Source organism: Capricornis sumatraensis, chromosome 23, assembly GCF_032405125.1.
Source record: "Capricornis sumatraensis isolate serow.1 chromosome 23, serow.2, whole genome shotgun sequence".
Classification (NCBI taxonomy): domain Eukaryota; kingdom Metazoa; phylum Chordata; class Mammalia; order Artiodactyla; family Bovidae; genus Capricornis; species Capricornis sumatraensis.
Window position 1 is genome coordinate 24,328,442 of NC_091091.1, and position 18,033 is coordinate 24,346,474.

The 18,033-nt window shown below is 46.1% G+C and overlaps 1 protein-coding gene across 1 annotated transcript in view; it reads left to right on the plus strand.

Annotated features, from left to right (window-relative positions):
- Positions 1–18,033, plus strand: part of PDCD11 (programmed cell death 11) — a 42,459-nt gene that overhangs the window by 2,202 nt on the left and 22,224 nt on the right. Inside the window, exons 3-17 of the mRNA XM_068961429.1 lie at positions 821–952; positions 1,923–2,090; positions 3,538–3,699; positions 5,153–5,276; positions 5,686–5,867; positions 9,177–9,284; positions 10,395–10,601; positions 11,249–11,373; positions 11,558–11,618; positions 12,271–12,417; positions 14,120–14,371; positions 14,917–15,051; positions 15,551–15,745; positions 16,674–16,844; positions 17,627–17,846. Of these exons, the coding sequence (XP_068817530.1) occupies positions 821–952; positions 1,923–2,090; positions 3,538–3,699; positions 5,153–5,276; positions 5,686–5,867; positions 9,177–9,284; positions 10,395–10,601; positions 11,249–11,373; positions 11,558–11,618; positions 12,271–12,417; positions 14,120–14,371; positions 14,917–15,051; positions 15,551–15,745; positions 16,674–16,844; positions 17,627–17,846 (2,389 nt within the window). The remainder of the gene's footprint in view (positions 1–820; positions 953–1,922; positions 2,091–3,537; positions 3,700–5,152; positions 5,277–5,685; positions 5,868–9,176; positions 9,285–10,394; positions 10,602–11,248; positions 11,374–11,557; positions 11,619–12,270; positions 12,418–14,119; positions 14,372–14,916; positions 15,052–15,550; positions 15,746–16,673; positions 16,845–17,626; positions 17,847–18,033) is intronic.

Here is an 18,033-nt window from a genome sequence, read left to right on the forward strand (position 1 = left end):
AGTCCATCCCACCACAAGGCTATATCTTTTGAAGCATGAGTGGCATTTATTATGTAAGTTTTCAGTGCTGTTCTTTCTTTCTGTTACTGGCCACACCAGGAGGCCTGTGGAATTTTAGTTTCCTGACCAGGAATTGAATCTGCACCATTGGTAGTGAAAGCGCAGAGTCCTAACCACTGGACTGCCAGGGAATTCCCTGTTTCTCATTCTCAGAAACTTACCATGTTGATTAAGGATGGAGAGAAAACAGTTTGAATAAGGTTTGAATGAGGCTGTGTAAAATGATCATGATTTGCATTAGAATTTGAAATCTTCACCTAAAGTAGGTTGTGCTCCAAATGCTAGAGGGACCAGAACTAACATTCAGTTGTATGATTAGGTCTATTTCATGTAATCTTTCCAACTGTATTGTGAAGCAGAGATCACCATTCCATGGTGGAAAACTGAGGCCCAGAGAAATTATATAGTTTAGCTGAAACCACACAGCTTGTTATGGTAGAGATCTTTGTGACTCCACCTTTTTTATTTTCATGCACTGTTCCAAATTGCTTCTCCCACTGGGGAACCCCCATGTCCATCCCTGTCAAGGGAGGAAGAACGCAGAAGGGAAGAGGCTTTTAGACACAGATTTTCGTCACAGGGAGAATTGGTGTCAGGATGGGAGAGTGGCCACGAGGCAGGAATTAAAGAACAGTTGGGAGTGGGGTGGAGTAGAAGGGTGATAAAACAGGGTGACAGATGAACTGAAATTGAAGGGAAAGGCCTGGATGAGCTGCTTTTTATTTTTTTGGATCTTCTCCTCCTCCCTCCCCCGCTTTAGATTTCTACTGAAGAGGAATCTACCAAAAGGAAAAAGACCCAGAAAGGGCCAGCAAAAACAAAAAAGGTGAAATTTGAAACCAAAGAAAGCAGCAAGTTTGTCAGAGAGAAGTTTGAAATCCTTAATGTGGAGGTTTGTCAATGTTTGGTTTTGAACAAACTTGATGTGCTCTTCCTCCTTTCCTCTTCCCTTTTTCCCTTCATTCTTTTTGTGTATATACATGTGTACATATCTTATGTCTCTATTCCAGTTTTGTCAATGCCTGTGATCACGGATCGTGTGTTGTTTTTCATTTTAGCGGCTAAGTCCTTCATCCTGCCGATGCTTTCTTGGAACTTGTGTTTTAGTAAATTCATAGGTTAGAATTGGCAGTACCCTTAACAGTCATTCTGATTCTACCCTTTTATTTCACAGATGTGGAAACTTATCTCAGAGAAGTGAAGCATTCTTTTTATGTCCCTTAAGTTTTTAGGTAACTCTGATACTTTAGTTATAAAAAAGAAAAAGCCACATGATAGTGAAGGGAAAGATACACACGGATGTAGATAGTGAAGGGAAAGATTCTTCCAGCCTGCAGAAATATTTTGTTCGTCCTGTGTGCTACTTAAAAAAAAGTTGGTGCCAACATTAGAAAACTTAAACATTTTACATTAAGAATGTGATTTCTGGCTTCTTATAGAAACTTGAAAGTGCTGGTAATACAAGTATGCACGCCCTCATATTTGTAGCCACACATTGCTGAATAGCGTTGTGCCCTTTACACCTGGCACACACATGCCGGACTTCCCTAGTCTCTCCTGGTCTGTGTTCTTCATTGTGTTGCCTCCCAGGCATTTGAGTTTGGGTTGCTTGGAATAAAGGAAAAGGTGAGTGTGCCCTCCAACACCCTCATGCTGTAAACACAGTGGTATCATTTCAGCCTTTCATGGTGCTCAGTCAGAAACATGATGAGTGTGTAATATATACACGTATGTCTCTCTTGTAGCTTTTTTATGTCAGAGTTAGGACTAGAAGCCAGATACCCCCACCCTCACCCCGCCTCCCCACCTCCCTATTCAGTGTTCTCTTCCCTGTTGTACATAATTCACTCTTTCTCTTCTAGTCCCTGTGTGAGGGGATGCGGATTTTGGGTTGCGTGAAAGAGGTAAATGAACTGGAACTGGTGATTAGTCTCCCCAACGGCCTCCAAGGATGTGTGCAAGTGACTGAAATCTGTGATGCTTACACTGAAAAGCTGAATGAGCAGGTGGCCCAGGAAGAGCCCCTGCAGGTAAGGGAAACCTGGATGAAATCTGTAACTGGAGGGAGATGTAAGATGACAGCTTTGCTAAGTGCTAAGAAGGAAAGGTACAAGATACCAAGAGAGTTTATCTAGAGAATTTGTTTTTAAGTTTTTTAAATTTTTTAAACAAGGGGACTTTCACTTAGGCCAGGGGACCTAAAAGACTTGCCTGAGGAAGGGATATCTGAGCTGAATGTGAAAGATGAGGGTAGGCTGGAGAAGAAAGGAAGAGAGTTCAGGCAGTAGGAGCCCCGTTTGTAGCAGAAGACGGCTGGTGCGACTAGAACAGAGAGCAGGGAGAGTGGTGTGAGATGGGCTTAGAGGGCTGGGTGGAGACTAGACCATGTTAAGGATTGGTTTTTCTGGAATCAATTGGAAGCCCTTGAAATGCTCTCATTGAGGTGGGTGATATGTAGGCAGAAGACAAAATGAATCGAAGCAGCATGAGTAGTTGCTTAGGGACTAGTTTAGAGGCTGTTGTTATAGTCCAGGCTTTGAGACTGATGGATTTACTGAGGGCTGAGGAGGTAAAGTCAGTGCCTCGTGATGGATTCCATATGGGTGGCAAGGCCAAGAGACATGTCAGAAATGAGTCCTAGGTTTCTGTTGAGAATGGTTAACAGTTGGCCAGGCCATCTTGAGATAAGAAACCCTGAAAGGGTACCGGGAATGGGAGAGATGATCATGATTTGATTTTTGGTTGTGTTGAGTTTGAGGTACAGTTGAGACGACCAGTAAATAGGTGATTCTGGAGCTCAGGGGGATTTCTCTGTGTAGGTAGGTGGTGGTTGAAGCTGTGGAGTAGGAAGAAGTTGCTTATAAGGAGCACACAGAGGGAGAAGAGACTGAAAGACTGAACCAGGAGTCAACATTGTATTTTAGTTGCTGAATAAAAGGAGAGTTGCTGTCAGAAGAAGGTGGGACCAGAGAGGTAGAGGAAAAAAACCAGTGAAGGAAAGGTCAGAAGCCAGGAGGAAATGTTTCAGGAAGGAAGCAGCACCAGAGTGAAAATGGCTCGTTTGAAGTCATGTGAGAAGGACTGCAAAGTGGGCCGTTGGATCAAGCCACGTGGAGGTCATTGGAGATTTTGTTGGGAGATCCAGTATGGAGTGAAGGGGTGGAATGCAGATTGCAGAAAGTTGAGGAGTAAGCGGAAGATGAGGAAGTGAATGAGGAAGTACGGTAATTGTAGAAGATTCTTTTGACAAGTCATTTTACATCTGCCTGTTGTGTGGAGATGTTTGGAGACCTTATCTGTAATCCAAGACTGACATGGCCACAAACCAATGCCTTTGTGGGTGAGCAGTTACTCTCGTCATCTGCCTTTTGGGCTCTGGGGATCTGAGGATGAGAAACCACTGAGTCAGGGTCGGGCAGTGAACTCTCAGTTTAGGGGAAAGGTACATATCAGATTTTTCTCACTTGTATTATGCAGGACCTGGTCGGCTTGCCTGAGCTCTTCTCACCTGGAATGCTGGTGAGATGTGTGGTGAGCAGCCTGGATACCACAAAGTGGGGCAAAAAGAATGTCATGCTTTCTCTGAACCCCAAAAATGTCAACAGAGTGCTGAGTGCTGAGACCCTGAAACCTGGCATGGTACGTATCTGGGGCGAGGGAGGAGGAGCAGGCAACATGCCTTCTCCATGTCCTGCCTTCTGGGGGTGTCTAGACTACCCTTCACTTTCAGCTTAACTGTTACACATGGGGGGTGTGTCTTTTCCTGGGGGAAGATCTCCAAGGTGCTTTGGGTACTTAATGGAAGTTGAAGACTTGAACCTAATCACATCATTCTGGATGGGAAAAAGGGAAAGCAAGCCCAACATTTGCTGGTAGGGAAAAAAAAAGATGCCTCCAAGGAACCTTAGCAAGGGTGAGAAAGTTCTTGAAGTGCCTTCTTCTTTACTGAGGCTTCTTCACAGATGAAGTCATTTTTAAAAGCCACTGAACTTTGTGGGGAAAGCTTGGGGGCTGCTGTCTGAGAGCAAGAGCCAGGGTAGACAGAGCAGTTAGCCTGTCACCATATTAATGGATACTCGACTACTGAATCTCCCAGTCAGGAGATGTGAATCCCTGCTCAGCACCTCCAAGTCGAGTAGGTGTAAAACACACTTAGATAAACTGTACTCACTTAAGAGGAAGATCAATATGGTCTTGGAACATTTGGTTAGAAGCTTTGAAGTTTGGGCCAAGCCCTGAATGTTGAGTAGAATGGGGAACAAACCGTAAGTTGTAGGAAATTGACAAGTACCGAGAGGCGGCTGTTTGGCCGTTGCTGTTTTAGACACTTTCTCTGAAGACATTTTCATAGCTACCTTGTGAGGCCAATAGGTATCACTCTTGTACATTTGAGAAAGTAGACTGATAAAGGTTTACCTGACTTAAGTGGCCAAAGACCAAATAGCTAGTGTTTCTTAGAGCCAGATTTGAATGCCACAGTGCTTCCAGTGAAATGTAGAGGAGGTTGGCAAGAGGTTTTGGTGAAGTGAGGGTGGTGTTGGAGGTGCTTAGAAAAGACATGATGACAGCTAGAAGGGTGGCTCTGGATTCTCAGTTGTCTGGGCACTGGGGGTGCCGGCACCACACCCCTTTCATGTGTATGACATGAAAGGCTTGCCTATCTTTTGAAAATCCTCCAGAAAGAGACCCCTCTTTGTCATTCCATTAGTCAGCTCCTCACTGTCTGGAAACCCTAAGATCTTCAAACCCCTTAAAGTTAATTGATGTCTTTCCCTCTTCTATCCTTTAATGAGATTGTTTTCCGTTTCTTAAAAAAATTTTTTTCAGTATAGTTGATGTATAGTACATTAGTGATTCACAACTTTTGAAGGTTATACTCCATTTAGAGTTATAATCAAATATTGGCTGTATTCCCTGTGTTGTAGCAATTGAGGTTTAAATTTAAAAGTGGGAGGATGCTTGGGATTCTGGGATGATTTGTCGAGACCAATGGTGGGAACAGTCATGTTTGCTGTGTTTGGTAGTGAATGTTGGTTATGTGTCCTATGACCTGTGACTTTCGAACTTTTGGGAATGCTTTCTCTTCCTCCAGCTGCTCACGGGCACTGTGTCCAGCCTGGAAGACCATGGCTACCTAGTGGACATTGGTGTTAGTGGGGCCAGAGCTTTTCTGCCACTGCAGAAAGCCCAGGAGTACATTCGGCAGAAGAACAAAGGTGAGGGGAAGAAGGACAAGTACATGGTTGTGAGGTGGTATGTGTGGGGATTATATTTAAATGCCACTGTCTCAGTAAGAGTAGAGTGCCAGGCTTGTTAAAATCTGATGGGCCAGTTTCACTTTTTCCCACATAGAAGTTTCCACTGAAATTTGGACCCTCAGGGCCTCTGAACCAGCACTCCCTTGCCTAGTTGAGGTTTTTGTATTTTTTGGTGTTGTAGTTGATTCTAGATCAGTTAGTCATTTCACTCCCATTTTTGTAGATGGTTTCTTGAAAATTGGGAATATGGGGAGTACTGCATGGTAACTGGACAAGTAGGCCATGAATCTCTAAGGTGTCACTTGAGCCCAAGTTAAAATTCTTCTCATAATAGATGTTTTTTCCTTTTGGGGGGCTGGACTTGCAGGTGCTAGACTGAAGGTGGGTCAGTACCTGAACTGCCTCATTGAGGAGGTGAAGGGCAGTGGAGGAGTTGTCACTCTGTCTATTGGTCACTCGGAAGTTTCTTCTGCCATTGCTACTGAGGAGCAGAGTTGGACCCTCAATAGTTTGCTACCAGGACTGGTGGTCAAAGCGCAGGTACAGAAGGTAAGCCATTCACTGTTACTACTGTTTTCTAAAATAAAAATAATTTGTATTAAAGTGGAGTGTGCACACAGTCTAAAATTGTGCTGTCCAGTAGGGTAGCCCTGGTCCCATGTGGCCATTAGTACTTGAAATTTAGCCAGTATCACATGTTGAAATGACAATATTTTGCCCAATATAATATTTTGTATTGGGTTAAATAAACTATTAAAACAAATCTCACCTCTTTCTTTGTAGTTTTTACAGTATGACTGCTAGGAAACTGGAAATAACATACGTGACTTCAGTTACATATGTGCTGTGGACAGTGCTGATCTAAAGATTAAATGGTATTAATATTAAAAGGCTTCTAATGAAGAATTCTCACCCCATTGAACCTCCATCTTTAATTCTTTTAGCTTATCTTTTGAAGTTTACCTCTGTATTTTTAAGTAATATGCTTCTGCTAGATCTCATGGTTTATCACTGAGGCACTGAGTTTTAACCCTTCATCAAGGTAGATGAAATTTCAGCTCCCTTATTCCTCCCTTCTCCCAACTTTTGATTAAATCATTATTCAGTATTTAAATTATTAGGACCACATAAATATTATTTACTTGCTGAACTAGGTAATATAATTTGTCTCTTGAACCATTTCGTCCCCCAACCCTGGAGTTAATGATCAGTTTTGTTTCATTTGCTGAATTCTCTTCCTATCATTGTTTCTTCATACATCCTGTAATTATTTTTCCCTCATTATTTTCTATATTTCCAAACCTTTTAAAATAATCTTTGTTTTATTTCTTCCCATCTGGAGTCCTTCTACTGTCATCTGGCTCCAGTATGGTTGCTTTGTAAAGCTGCTGCATAGCTGATGTCCAGAGGCTTCCGGTCTTTATTATTCTGGATCCTTCCCCACTCTTCTGTATTGGATAGAACCTTCTTTGATTCTATGTATTTCTCTTTTTTGGTTTACTCACTTGTTTTAATGTGTCACATTCTCCAGAAACATCCTCAAAAAAGCATAAGCATTCATGCTAAGTTGCTCAGTCGTGTCTGACTCTTTGCAACCTCATGGCTCCTCTGTCCGTGGAATTCTCCAGGCAAGAATACTGGAGTGGGTAGTGATTCTCTTTTCCCGGGGACCTTCTCGACCCAAAGATTGAGCCCAGGTCTCCTGCATTGCAGGTGGATTCTTCACCATCTGAGCCACCAGGAAAGTCCCCTAAAAGCACATTGGAGATTAATCTTGACTCAGTGTGTCTTGAAATTCCCAAGACCACTGCCAGGTTTGATGATTTCCCAGGGAGACTCATAGACCCACCATGTAGTGGTCCTCATGGCTGTGATCCACTACGGTGAAAGGAGGCAAAGCAAAGTCAGCAAAGAGAAGAGGCCCATGAGTGAAGTCTGAAGGAAACCAGGCATAAGCCTCTGAGAATCCTCTTCTAGTGGAGTCACAGGGGTGTATTTAATTCCTCTAGCAACAGGTTATGACGACACATGTGAATGTTGTGAGGGCTTCTCAGGCGGTGCTAGTGGTAAAGAACCTGGCTGCCAGTGCAGGAGATTTAAGAGATGTGGGTTCGATCCCTGGGTCGGGAAGATCTCTTGGAGGGCAGTGGGGGCATGGCAACCCACTCCAGTATGCTTGCCTGGGAAGTCCCATGGACAGAGGAGCTTGGTGGGCTACAGTCCATGGGCCCCATGCAAAGAGTTGGACACGACTGAAGCGACTTAGCACGCACACGCGCACGTGAATGTTGTCTACCAGCAAAGCTCATGGAGGGTTTTTATTTTTATGACTGAATAATACTCCATCATATGAAGTTGGTGGACATTTGAGTTGTTTCCACTTTTGGCTCTTAGGAGTAATGCTGCTGTGAAATTTGTATACAGGTTTTTGTGGGGACACATGTATTCATCTCTAGGAATGGACTTGCTGGGTCATATGGTAACTCTGTATTTAACTTTTTGAGGAACAGCCAAAGTGGCTGCAATGTTCTACATCCTCACCAGCAATTTAAGCATTCTAGGTCCTCTTCATATTCTCATTAACACTTATTCTTTTTATTATGGCTCTCCTAGAAGGGGTGGGTGTGAAGTGGTATTTTGTTATTTTGATGCGCGTTTCTCTAATGATTAGTGATGTTGAGCATCTTTTCATGTTGCGAATTGGCCATTAAATTTTTTGGAGAAATATTGAATCAGAAGTCCTTTATTCATTGCTTTTTATTGATATGGTAAAAATTCCTTGTGTATTCTAGATATACGCCCCTTATCAGATATTTTAAAGTGTTTTATTTTTCTGGAACTATTAGTGTGATGTTGGACTTAATGGATCAGTTCTAATTTTCTTACTTTTTACTTTCTGTTTTGGTACATGCATGCGTTTGCATCCTACTTTAGGGAGAGTCTCTCAACTTAAACCTCCCATCCTCTGTTGAGTTTTTGTTTTGACTGCCATCTTATGAGAGAGTCACTAGAAAACTGCTGGGAAGTCTGTGAGCCTGGGTGGACTTGCTGACTGGCCGACTTCCCTGTCAGGGGCCGGAGCTAGCGGACCATCTTTGAGAAACTACCAGGTGTCACTGTTAGAAATCTTCTCTGGCATGTTAGATTTCTCTAGAAAGAATCTAAGGATATAAGCCTGGCAGCCTAAGAGCTGGATGGCAGAAAGGGGCTGGATGTCTTCATATCTATATCTATACGATATTCAGAATTTTTCTTAATTCACATTTTCATGGTTTATGCACTATTCCTGTGTTTTGAATCTGATACAGTTTCCAAGAGAATAACTCTCCCACTTTCTATGGAGATGGGAGAAGGGTGAACCCTGTGAGGACGTGGGGATCTGACTTAGTTTCCCTGCCTCAGTGCTCTCTTTTGAGGGCCTTGTCACCCCACTTTCTTAGCTTTGCGAGCCTCTGGTGGGCGAATTGCTCGTGGTCAGTATCTCCTGCTTGCACGCACTGGGTTTTCCCATGTTAGCCTGAGCACATCACCAAGTTAGCAGCAACTTGTCCAAGTTGTCAGGCTGGCGGTTCCTCAAGGATCTTTGTGTAAAGTGCCTTCCATCCCTTTGGGAAATCCATAGAGTGGAGAATCCTCTCAGGCTGGGGATGTCGTGGTAGTGGGTGAGCTTACTGAGTATAGGAAGAGCCAGTGCCAGGGGTTGTGCTGCCTCTTGATTTTATGGGAAGAAAGATGATAAGGGTTGGGGGTCAGGGGGAGTTATGGTAATGTGGCCTTGAATGTTCAGTATGAACAGTCTCTCATTCCTGATTTTTTCAGAGAGATGTTTTTTTCACAATTGGTTCTGTTTATTTCTAGGTGACTCCACTTGGCCTTACACTTAAATTCCTCTCGTTCTTCAGTGGCCTGGTTGACTTCATGCACCTGGATCCTAAGAGAGCCGGAACATATTTCTCAAATCAGCAAGTAAGAAATGTTGTGCTCATCTTTTCTTGATTTGCCTTGTGTTGCAACCAGTGTTACAGCTGCTACAGGCAGGTCCTAGGACTCGTGTGTATGCCTGTTAGGGGTGGTGAGGAGAGTGAAAGATGTCTAGGAAGGACCATAGGAAATGGTCAGTGATTATTTCTGGGGATTGAGGTTAGAATAGGAGCCTGTGAAGAAGAAAGCACCTTGTAATTTTTGTTTCATAGACTCTGCTTCTTTTTCTCTCTTGGTAGTGAAACTTTTGCCGTTATAATTTAAAGTGTTCTAAGAAAGTGTTAACACAGGAGAATAAAATGTATGTTTAATATATATGTTTGTATTCAAAATATGGAAGTGCTATATGAAGTGAAGGTGAATATGAAAGTGCTATGGTACACCTGGTTAAAATACTATCTGATTATGCAGTCAAGTGTTAGTGGTTAAGTCTAAGTGATTTTTCTTCCCTGATCTAAATATTCAAATTTTCTACTATGATTGTGGATATTTGGGAAGAAAATTCCAGTATATTCTACCCATTTTTTATTAAAAATTCCAAAATGATTTATTTATTTTTTACCAGTAACTCATGCTATTGGAAGTTATAGAGACCTTGTTGGTTTTTTGTTTTTGTTGTTTTATTTTTTAAAGTAGATTTCCCCAGCACCTGGTGATAATATTATTGATTTTTTGGTGAACCTCTTTCTAGTGACTTTTTTCTCCTTAAGTCATGCTTGTGTACAGAGTTGAGACATTTTACGTGCTAGGACCTGTGATCAGAGCAGGCTGTTTCTGATGTTTCAGATGAGCCTTTGGATACAGTGAGGCCAGTGCACGGCTCCTGTCGCGTATGCATTACTAGGCTCATGGTGTTGAGGGGACCCTGGTACCCATGATACCCATGTTCCTGCCCTTGCATAAGTGTTGATTTAGTCAGACGTGGTTCCTCTGGGGTGTTCTGTATGAATTTTCCACATGCTGTTTGATTGTACTTGCCGTTTCTATACTTCCACCTGTATGACTTGGTCAGCACAGAGAGAGTCAAACGCCTGAAAGTCGGCTCCGGGTGTCTTGTCTCCAGTGTGCCTTATCCTCATTGTGTCCCTTGTCTAGGTACGAGCCTGTGTCCTCTGCGTGCATCCTCGGACCAGAGCTGTGCGGCTGAGCCTGCGCCCTGTCTTCCTGCAGCCCGGGCGCCCACTCACCCGGCTTTTGTGCCAGCAGCTAGGAGCTGTGCTGGATGATGTGCCTGTCCAGGGCTTTTTTGGCAATGCTGGGGCCACCTTTAAGCTGAAGGATGGTGCTCTGGCCTATGCTCGGGTAAGGAGTCTCTTTGTTTCATCAGGTTCTCATCACCAGAAGGACTTTGGGGACATGGATTCTTTTTGCTTCCTTCGTCCCTGAGACTTAGTTTCCTATTTTTGAATTTCCCCAAACGTGGCAGACAGTTAATGACTTGAACAAGGTCTGTTTGTTATATTAGAGTACCTTGAGATTGGCTTGCCTTAATTGACACCAGATTGATGATAGGAACAAAAATGAGTTAGGATCTACACCAGAGCTTGGCGAAGGTGTTTTAAAGGGCCAGATAGTAAGTATTTTAGACTCAGGTACCATATGGACTCTGTCCTAACTACTTATCTTTGTTGTAGCCTGAAAGCAACAAGGACAGTATGTGAATGAAAGGGCATGGCTATGTTCCAGGCAAACTTTTACTTACAAAAATAGGCATTTCATTGTGAGCTGTGATTTATTGATCCATGATCTAGACGGTTCTCTGACTTTATAGAGATTCTGTGGTAGTAAAAAACAGTTTTTTAGTTAGAGCAATTATTTTAACAGGTAATTAGAGTGCTGTTTTTATGGTAGGTGATAAATGTTCTGAGTCATTTACACGTCTGATTTAATGTCTGGCTGTCTCAGATCTGTTGCCTCTGACTTGTCCTTAATCACTTGGTACTCTGTAGCGCAACCATCTCTCCAATTCTAAGAAAACTTTCAAACCTGAGGCCTTCAAGCCAGGGAACACTCACAAGTGTAGAATCATCGACTACAGCCAAATGGATGAGCTGGCCTTGCTCTCTCTGAGGACGTAAGTCTGTCACTCACTGTGTGGGGTATAGAGGTGTGCGTGTTCATCTGTGGTGCGTGCCCACGGCGTTTCCTGTCCTTACTTGGTGAGGGTTTCTTTCCTTGCCAGTGTGACTTTGGTAGCCCTGAATATTAGGCAGCCTCTGCCCTAATGTATTTAATGTTGTATTTGCCTTTTGTTCTAGGTCTATTATTGAAGCTCAGTTCCTTTGGTATCATGACATCAAACCTGGGGCTTTGGTTAAGGTAAGACCTCAAGCATATAATTAGACGCTCTCCCACCTTCAGACAGTCTTTAGTTCACAGGTTAACTGGCAGCTCATTACTCCTTAGATGAACACATTTTCAGGCCTGTTCCTTCCCTCTGCCTGCTAACTGGGATTTCTTTTTCTTCTCTTGAGTGACTTGAAATTAATTTCATGGTAAAGTCTTGCTAGCACCATGCCACTACACAGAGGCAGTAGATCATCAGTCTTGGGAATTGATAGTGTTTGTTAGACCAGGTCAAAAGTTAGTTCTTTGGTAATTTAGCCACCTGGGATACTAGTAAGGAGTCGGTTCCAGTTGCCTCTCCTGTCTAGCCACTTAGCCCCAGTGGAGCAGCTCCCCTTTATATGTAGAGTTCATTCCTTAGCAGACAGAGTCCTCTCCATTGGAGATGGAACTGGTAAGACAGACAGAAAGATGCTTACCCAAAAAGGTGTGAAAGTTCTCATAAATAAACTCTACTGCATCCAGCCCAGTGTGGGGCCTGTGCTTTGCCCCTATGAGATCTGGAATAACAGGGAGTTACCCCAGGAAGCTGAACTTTGAAAGAGAGGTATGAGATGCTTTGTTGTTAGGAAGTGTAGGAAGGACATTCTTGGGGCATCATGGCATCTTTTCCTTGGATTCTTAGGGCAAAGTGCTGACCATAAAGCCACACGGAATGGTGGTGAAGATGGGCAAGCAGATCAGGGGCCTGGTACCTACCATGCACCTGGCCGACATCCTTATAAAGAACCCGGAGAAGAAATACCACGTTGGGGATGAGGTCAAGTGCCGGGTGAGCCTCCCGAAGGGTTGCTGGTGGGGTTGGCCAGATAGGAAGAGAGCAGTGCCTCGCAGGTGAAGTTTCTGCCTTTTTCCACAAAGTGACCCCACAGTGTTTGCAGTGCTATACCTGGCACTGGGAAGAGAAAAATGGGTCCCTGCCTTTGATAATTGTATGGTATAATTGAGAGTTAAAATATCCATTCCTGAAGAGTGCAGGCCACGTGGCTTGGTGCAGGCTATATGCTGTGGTCACATCTCAGAACGGGGAGATGAGGGTATACTGGGACAGCAAGAATCATTGAGAATCAGTGATTATCAATAGCAGCTACCATGTAACATGTATTCTGTGCCAGTTGCTGAGCTCAGCACATCATAACATTTCATTTCATCCTTAAAATTGCCATAAGAAGGAAGTACTGTTTTCCTCCTCTTTGCAGATGGGGAAATGAAAGGGTAGGAATGCCTAGTGTCTTGCCTAGAGTCATACAGCTAATACATGGCAGAACCACTTTTCAAGTTGAGTTCTATATGAGAGTAATGTCTTCTGTCTAGATATCTGGCAGAGGTGGGGCTTGAACTGGAAAGGATCAGTAGGATTTGGAAGGTTTAGGGAGATCAGGAGGGGTGTCAGGTACAGAAATAGCCCACACAAAGCTGTCCAAACTTGAGTGTTTTACAACATAGACGTGGGTCCTGAGAGAAGCCGCAGAGAGTTGTAAAGAGTAAATGTGATAATACATGGTGCTTAGGGCCTGGCGTGTGCAAACTCAGTGTTAGGTTTTCCTGTTTTCATGTAATTTCGTTATTGGGTCAACAAAGATATTGGTTAGCCATTGGTACAAAATTTTACAGTAGTGGGGTCAGGAAGTTAAAGGAATTTCTCTGCCCTCAAGGAGATGACCTTCTGAGGAATGAGAGGTGGTTGGGTCTCTCAATCATAGTTTCTAGCTAGTACACAGCTGTATTGAGGGGGTGAACACACAGCAGTACTGAGGACTGAGGGGGTGAACGGATTCAGTCATTCATTCTGTTAGACGAGATGCAGCGGTCCAGGAGAAAAAGGGAGTGGAGGCCAAGTAGGAGTAACCGACTCAGGCTTCCCTGGAGGTGTGATGGCGTGGTGAGTGTTCCTCTAGGCCCAGGGGTCCCTTACAGGAGGAGGTACATTTGAAATAGAGATGAATGCTCCCTGGATTATCATCCAGCAAGAAGCAGGGAGGATCTACAGTTGAGATTTTTCTCAGAGAGGAGATAGCGGGTTTTTAGGGACTGACCATGGCCCAGGTCAGGGCTTCCTGGATAGCTTGGCTGGTAAAGAATCTGCCTGCAATACAGGAGACCCCAGTTCAGTTCCTGTGTCAGGAAGTTCCCCTAGAGATGGGATAGGCCACCCACTCCAGTATTCTTGGGCTTCCTTGATAAAGAATAAGAATCTTCCTGCAATGCAGGAGACCTGGGTTTCATCCTTGGATTGAGAAGATCCCCTGGAGAAGGGCATGGCAATCCATTCCCGTATTTTTGCCTGGAGAATCCCCATGGACGGAGGAGCCTGGTGGGCTACAGTCCATGGGGTCTCAAAGAGTCAGACATGACTGAGCGACTAAGCACAGAACAGCACATGGCCCTCGCGCTCAGGGGGTGGCAGAGACTCCCTCTTGCAGTTGCTCCCTCAATAATAGATGACTTGGTGACAGCCAGTATCCTGTCTCTAGGTTTTGCTTTGTGACCCTAAAGCCAAGAAGCTCATGATGACCCTGAAGAAAACCCTGGTTGAGTCCAAACTTCCTGCCATCACCTGCTATGATGATGCCAAGCCTGGTCTGCAGACACACGGCTTTATCCTCCGGGTCAAGGACTACGGCTGCATCGTGAAGTTCTACAATGACGTGCAGGGACTGGTGCCCAGGCACGAGCTCAGTGCCGAGTACGTCCCTGACCCAGAGAGTGTCTTTTACACGGGCCAGGTAACCCTAACCCTGGACAGGCTCCTCTCCTCGATGACCCTGGGAACACAGATTTGAAGGAGTAGGAGAGCTGCCTTTTAAGGGATCTGGAAGAGAGCGTGTGGGTAATGGGCCTGAGCCAGCTAAGTGGAGATGGAATGGAACAGAGAGAAGCCCTCACAAGGGCTCACTGGAAGCTGGTAAACCTAATGGACCCGAGGCCCTCAACCTGAAAGGTGTTAGTCTTCACCACAATATACCTGAGTCCCTCACATCAGCAGTTGGTCTGAGGCCACTGTCACCACAAGGGGGCACTGTCCTAAATCTAGTGAGTCTGCAGCAGACTAGGAAAACATTTTTTAAAACTTGGAGTTATACCCCAAAATTCATTCATGTCTGTTTTTCACCCAGAAGGCTGATTCATGGGGATTCTGTGTAACTCTCAGTATGTTTGTTTTCACTGCCTTCTGGTCTGATCCAGAGTCTTGGGGGCTTTCCCAAGGCCTGTGCAGCACTGTTGCGGGGGTACCTCTCTCCGGGGCTGAGCAGGTATAGTTTCTCACCAGGTGGTGAAGGTCGCGGTGCTGAACTGTGAGCCGTCCAAGGAGAGGATGCTCTTATCCTTCAGGCTGTTGAGTGATCCGAAGCAAGAGTGTGAAGGACAGAGTCAGAAGAAAAAGAAAGCCGTTAGTGCTGGGCAGGTACCTGACTTCTCCAGACAAATTGGTTTAGCTACAGAAGCAGAGAGCGGGGTGCCACTGACACTGGGGTCCTGGAACCGCTGGAGGGGGAAGCTCAAAGGAGCTGCCTACAGTTCTGGGCCGTGTGTCAGAGCACAGGGAGGCTGTTCAGGAAAGGAGAATGCTGCTGCCGCACGGCTTGTCCTCGGTGTGCTGCTGCCCTTCTCTCTGGGCTCTAGGGCCAGCGTGCAAGGCTGTCTTTCCCTTGGGACCCGTTGGAGGGGCTTGGGAGAGGAGCGACGTGGGCAGCAGATGGGTCCTGCTGTGTGTGTGGTGTGCGTGCCTGCGGGTCTTTGGGAGCATGGGGTAGGAGTGGGAGAAAGCTGCTCGCTTCTCTGATCCCGACTTCTCAGTCATGCCTGGTGCTGAAATTTGGTGCCTCTGATCTCCACCTGACCCACACAGGCTGCTCTCTTGTCAAGACAAGTACTGTATTTTTGTCTTTCTCCTCCCTGGGTAGTTGGTGGATGTGAAGGTTTTAGAGAAGACCAAAGACGGGCTGAAGGTGGCTGTCCTGCCCCACAACATCCCCGGCTTCCTCCCCACGGCTCATCTGTCGGACCACGTCACCAACGGCCCACTGTTGTATCACTGGCTCCAGACAGGCGACACCCTGCACCGGGTCCTGTGTCTGAGCACTAGTGAGGAGCGTGTTGTATCCTTTACCGGGCTGTGGGGCCCACGGAAGGGGAGGTGGGGGAGTGCTGCGCCTCTGGGGAGGGGCACGGGACCTCCGGGTCAGGTTCTGCTCTTAGTTGGAAACTCATGGGAAAGAGGTGGGTTCTGCCTTCAGAGGTACGCCCATCCATTGAGCCACACCAGGGGGCAAGCCTGCACTTTGCCTCTGTTTCCCTGGTGGTAATTAGAGCAAGACCGAGGTGGTGCTCTCAGATGCAGAGTGGGAGTCCAGGGTGTTGGGGAGGGGGCCGCGTGGCATGCCGGGCCCAGCAGGACACCCCCAGTGGCACATCCAGCCTTCTCGGGGCACTTGGTGCTTGTCCCCGGTTGGAACAGTTGGTAAGGACCTGCTGTCTCTTTTCTTCCCCCCCCTCCCCTGCTCAGGTACAGGTCTCAGAATATTCCATTTGGTCTTAGTGTGGCCGCTTAGAAGGAAGACCCTGCCTTCTTTCTCACAGAATGTAAAATGAAATCTCCTCAGAATGAAGATGGGCAGAGGAGGTGAAATAGGGTTGGTTGGTATAAGGTGGAGGCAAGAGGGTGGTGTCATGGCTGATCTAGCTGCTAAGCCCTGGGGGTAAGCCATTCCCTTCTGGTCCCCTCTGGTAATCTGGAGATAAGTTGATAAGAAAGGGAATGAAACAGTGATTCCCAGACTGCAGTGTGTGTCAGAGTCACCTGGAGGATTTTGGTCCAACAGAGCCTGCTGTCCCCCCCGCCCCCACCCCGTCTGATTCAGCAGGTCTGGGGGTTGTGTAAGGGTGTGCCTCAAGTTCCAGGTGATGTGGTGGCTGTTCATCTGCACACTCAGAGAATCACTGTGGTAGAGAGAGTGGAGAAAGGAGACGGGAGAGGTGGACAGTGCGTCTGCCCTTTCTGGAACATTCCTTGATGAAGTCCACTAGCTGCTTTGCAGGAAGCCAGCCTTGGTCTCCGCAGTAGAGGGTGGCCAGAATCCCAAGAGCTTCTCAGAAATCCATCCCGGAATGCTGCTCATTGGTTTTGTGAAGAACATCAAGGACTACGGAGTGTTCGTCCAGTTCCCCTCAGGTCTTAGTGGACTGGCCCCCAAAGCTGTAAGTTCAGATTCCTGCACAAGGGCCTTTGAGGGGAGACAGCAGGGTCACAGACCCCGAGGGCTGGTGGGGAAGAGCAGGGTACTCTGTCTTCTCTTGAAACACTCTCAGGGGCATCACATAAAGGTGCTGGGTGAGGAGGAGTGGGGCTGAGACTCCACCTGCACTCCTCTTGCCCGTTGTGTGTTCTGGCTCAGGGCTGCGTCCTGGTGAAGGAGTAACTTTCCACTTCATGCTATAGCGTTGGGAAGGTCATTGGATGGCCAGCATTTGCAACTGGAGAGGATCCTAGAGATCCCATAGGATCACTTAGGTTACTGCATACACTGAGACCCAGAGGGCGAGGAATTCTTATCAAAGCCCGTGTAGGGTGGTGGAGAGCAAAGAGCTCATCGCTTATTCCTGCCACAGACGTTTCATAAATCTCTCGTCCCTTCCCTCAGTGTGTTTCCCTCATGCCTTGCCTGGGAAGGTCTCATTTGTATCTCCTGCCAAAATAATTTTAAAGATGGGAGCAGAGGGGAGGGCCCCAGAAGCATGCATAGTGAGGGGCAGAGAGTTGCTCTGGGCCTTCTTAGCTGGGTGGCCTTAGAAGGCTGAGTTGGCAGCCAGGGCGCCTCCTGTGTTTTTATGGAAGGGGAATACAGCTGTACTCAGAACTGGAGGTACTTTGTTGGGGTACACCTACTGCCTCACACACTTCTTTCTGGGTGTTTCAAGGGGGTTGTTCTAATAGAGGCTTCCTTTCCTTTCTTCGTTTTGTACGTGATTCTTCCCTTTAGATCTTGAGTGACAAGTTTGTGACCTCCACAAGTGACCACTTTGTCGAGGGGCAGACGGTGGTTGCGAAGGTGACCAACGTGGACGAGGAGAAGCAGCGGATGCTGCTGTCGCTGCGGCTGTCGGACTGCACCCTGGGGGACCTGGCCACAACCAGCCTCCTCCTCCTGAGCCAGTGCCTGGAGGAGCGGCAGGGCGTCCGGAGCCTCATGAGCAACCGAGGTGGGGGCAATAGGGCAGACAATGAGGGCCAGGGTGGAGCGTGTGCAGCCTCCATTAGGCCTGTCTGTTCCAATGAGTTGTTTGGCTCCCCTGATATTTAAAAAAACAAGGCTAAACTTTAAAAAATGGGAGTAGGACCTCTGAAAAGTGCACAGATCTGTTAGGGGACTGCTCAGTAAATGTTTAT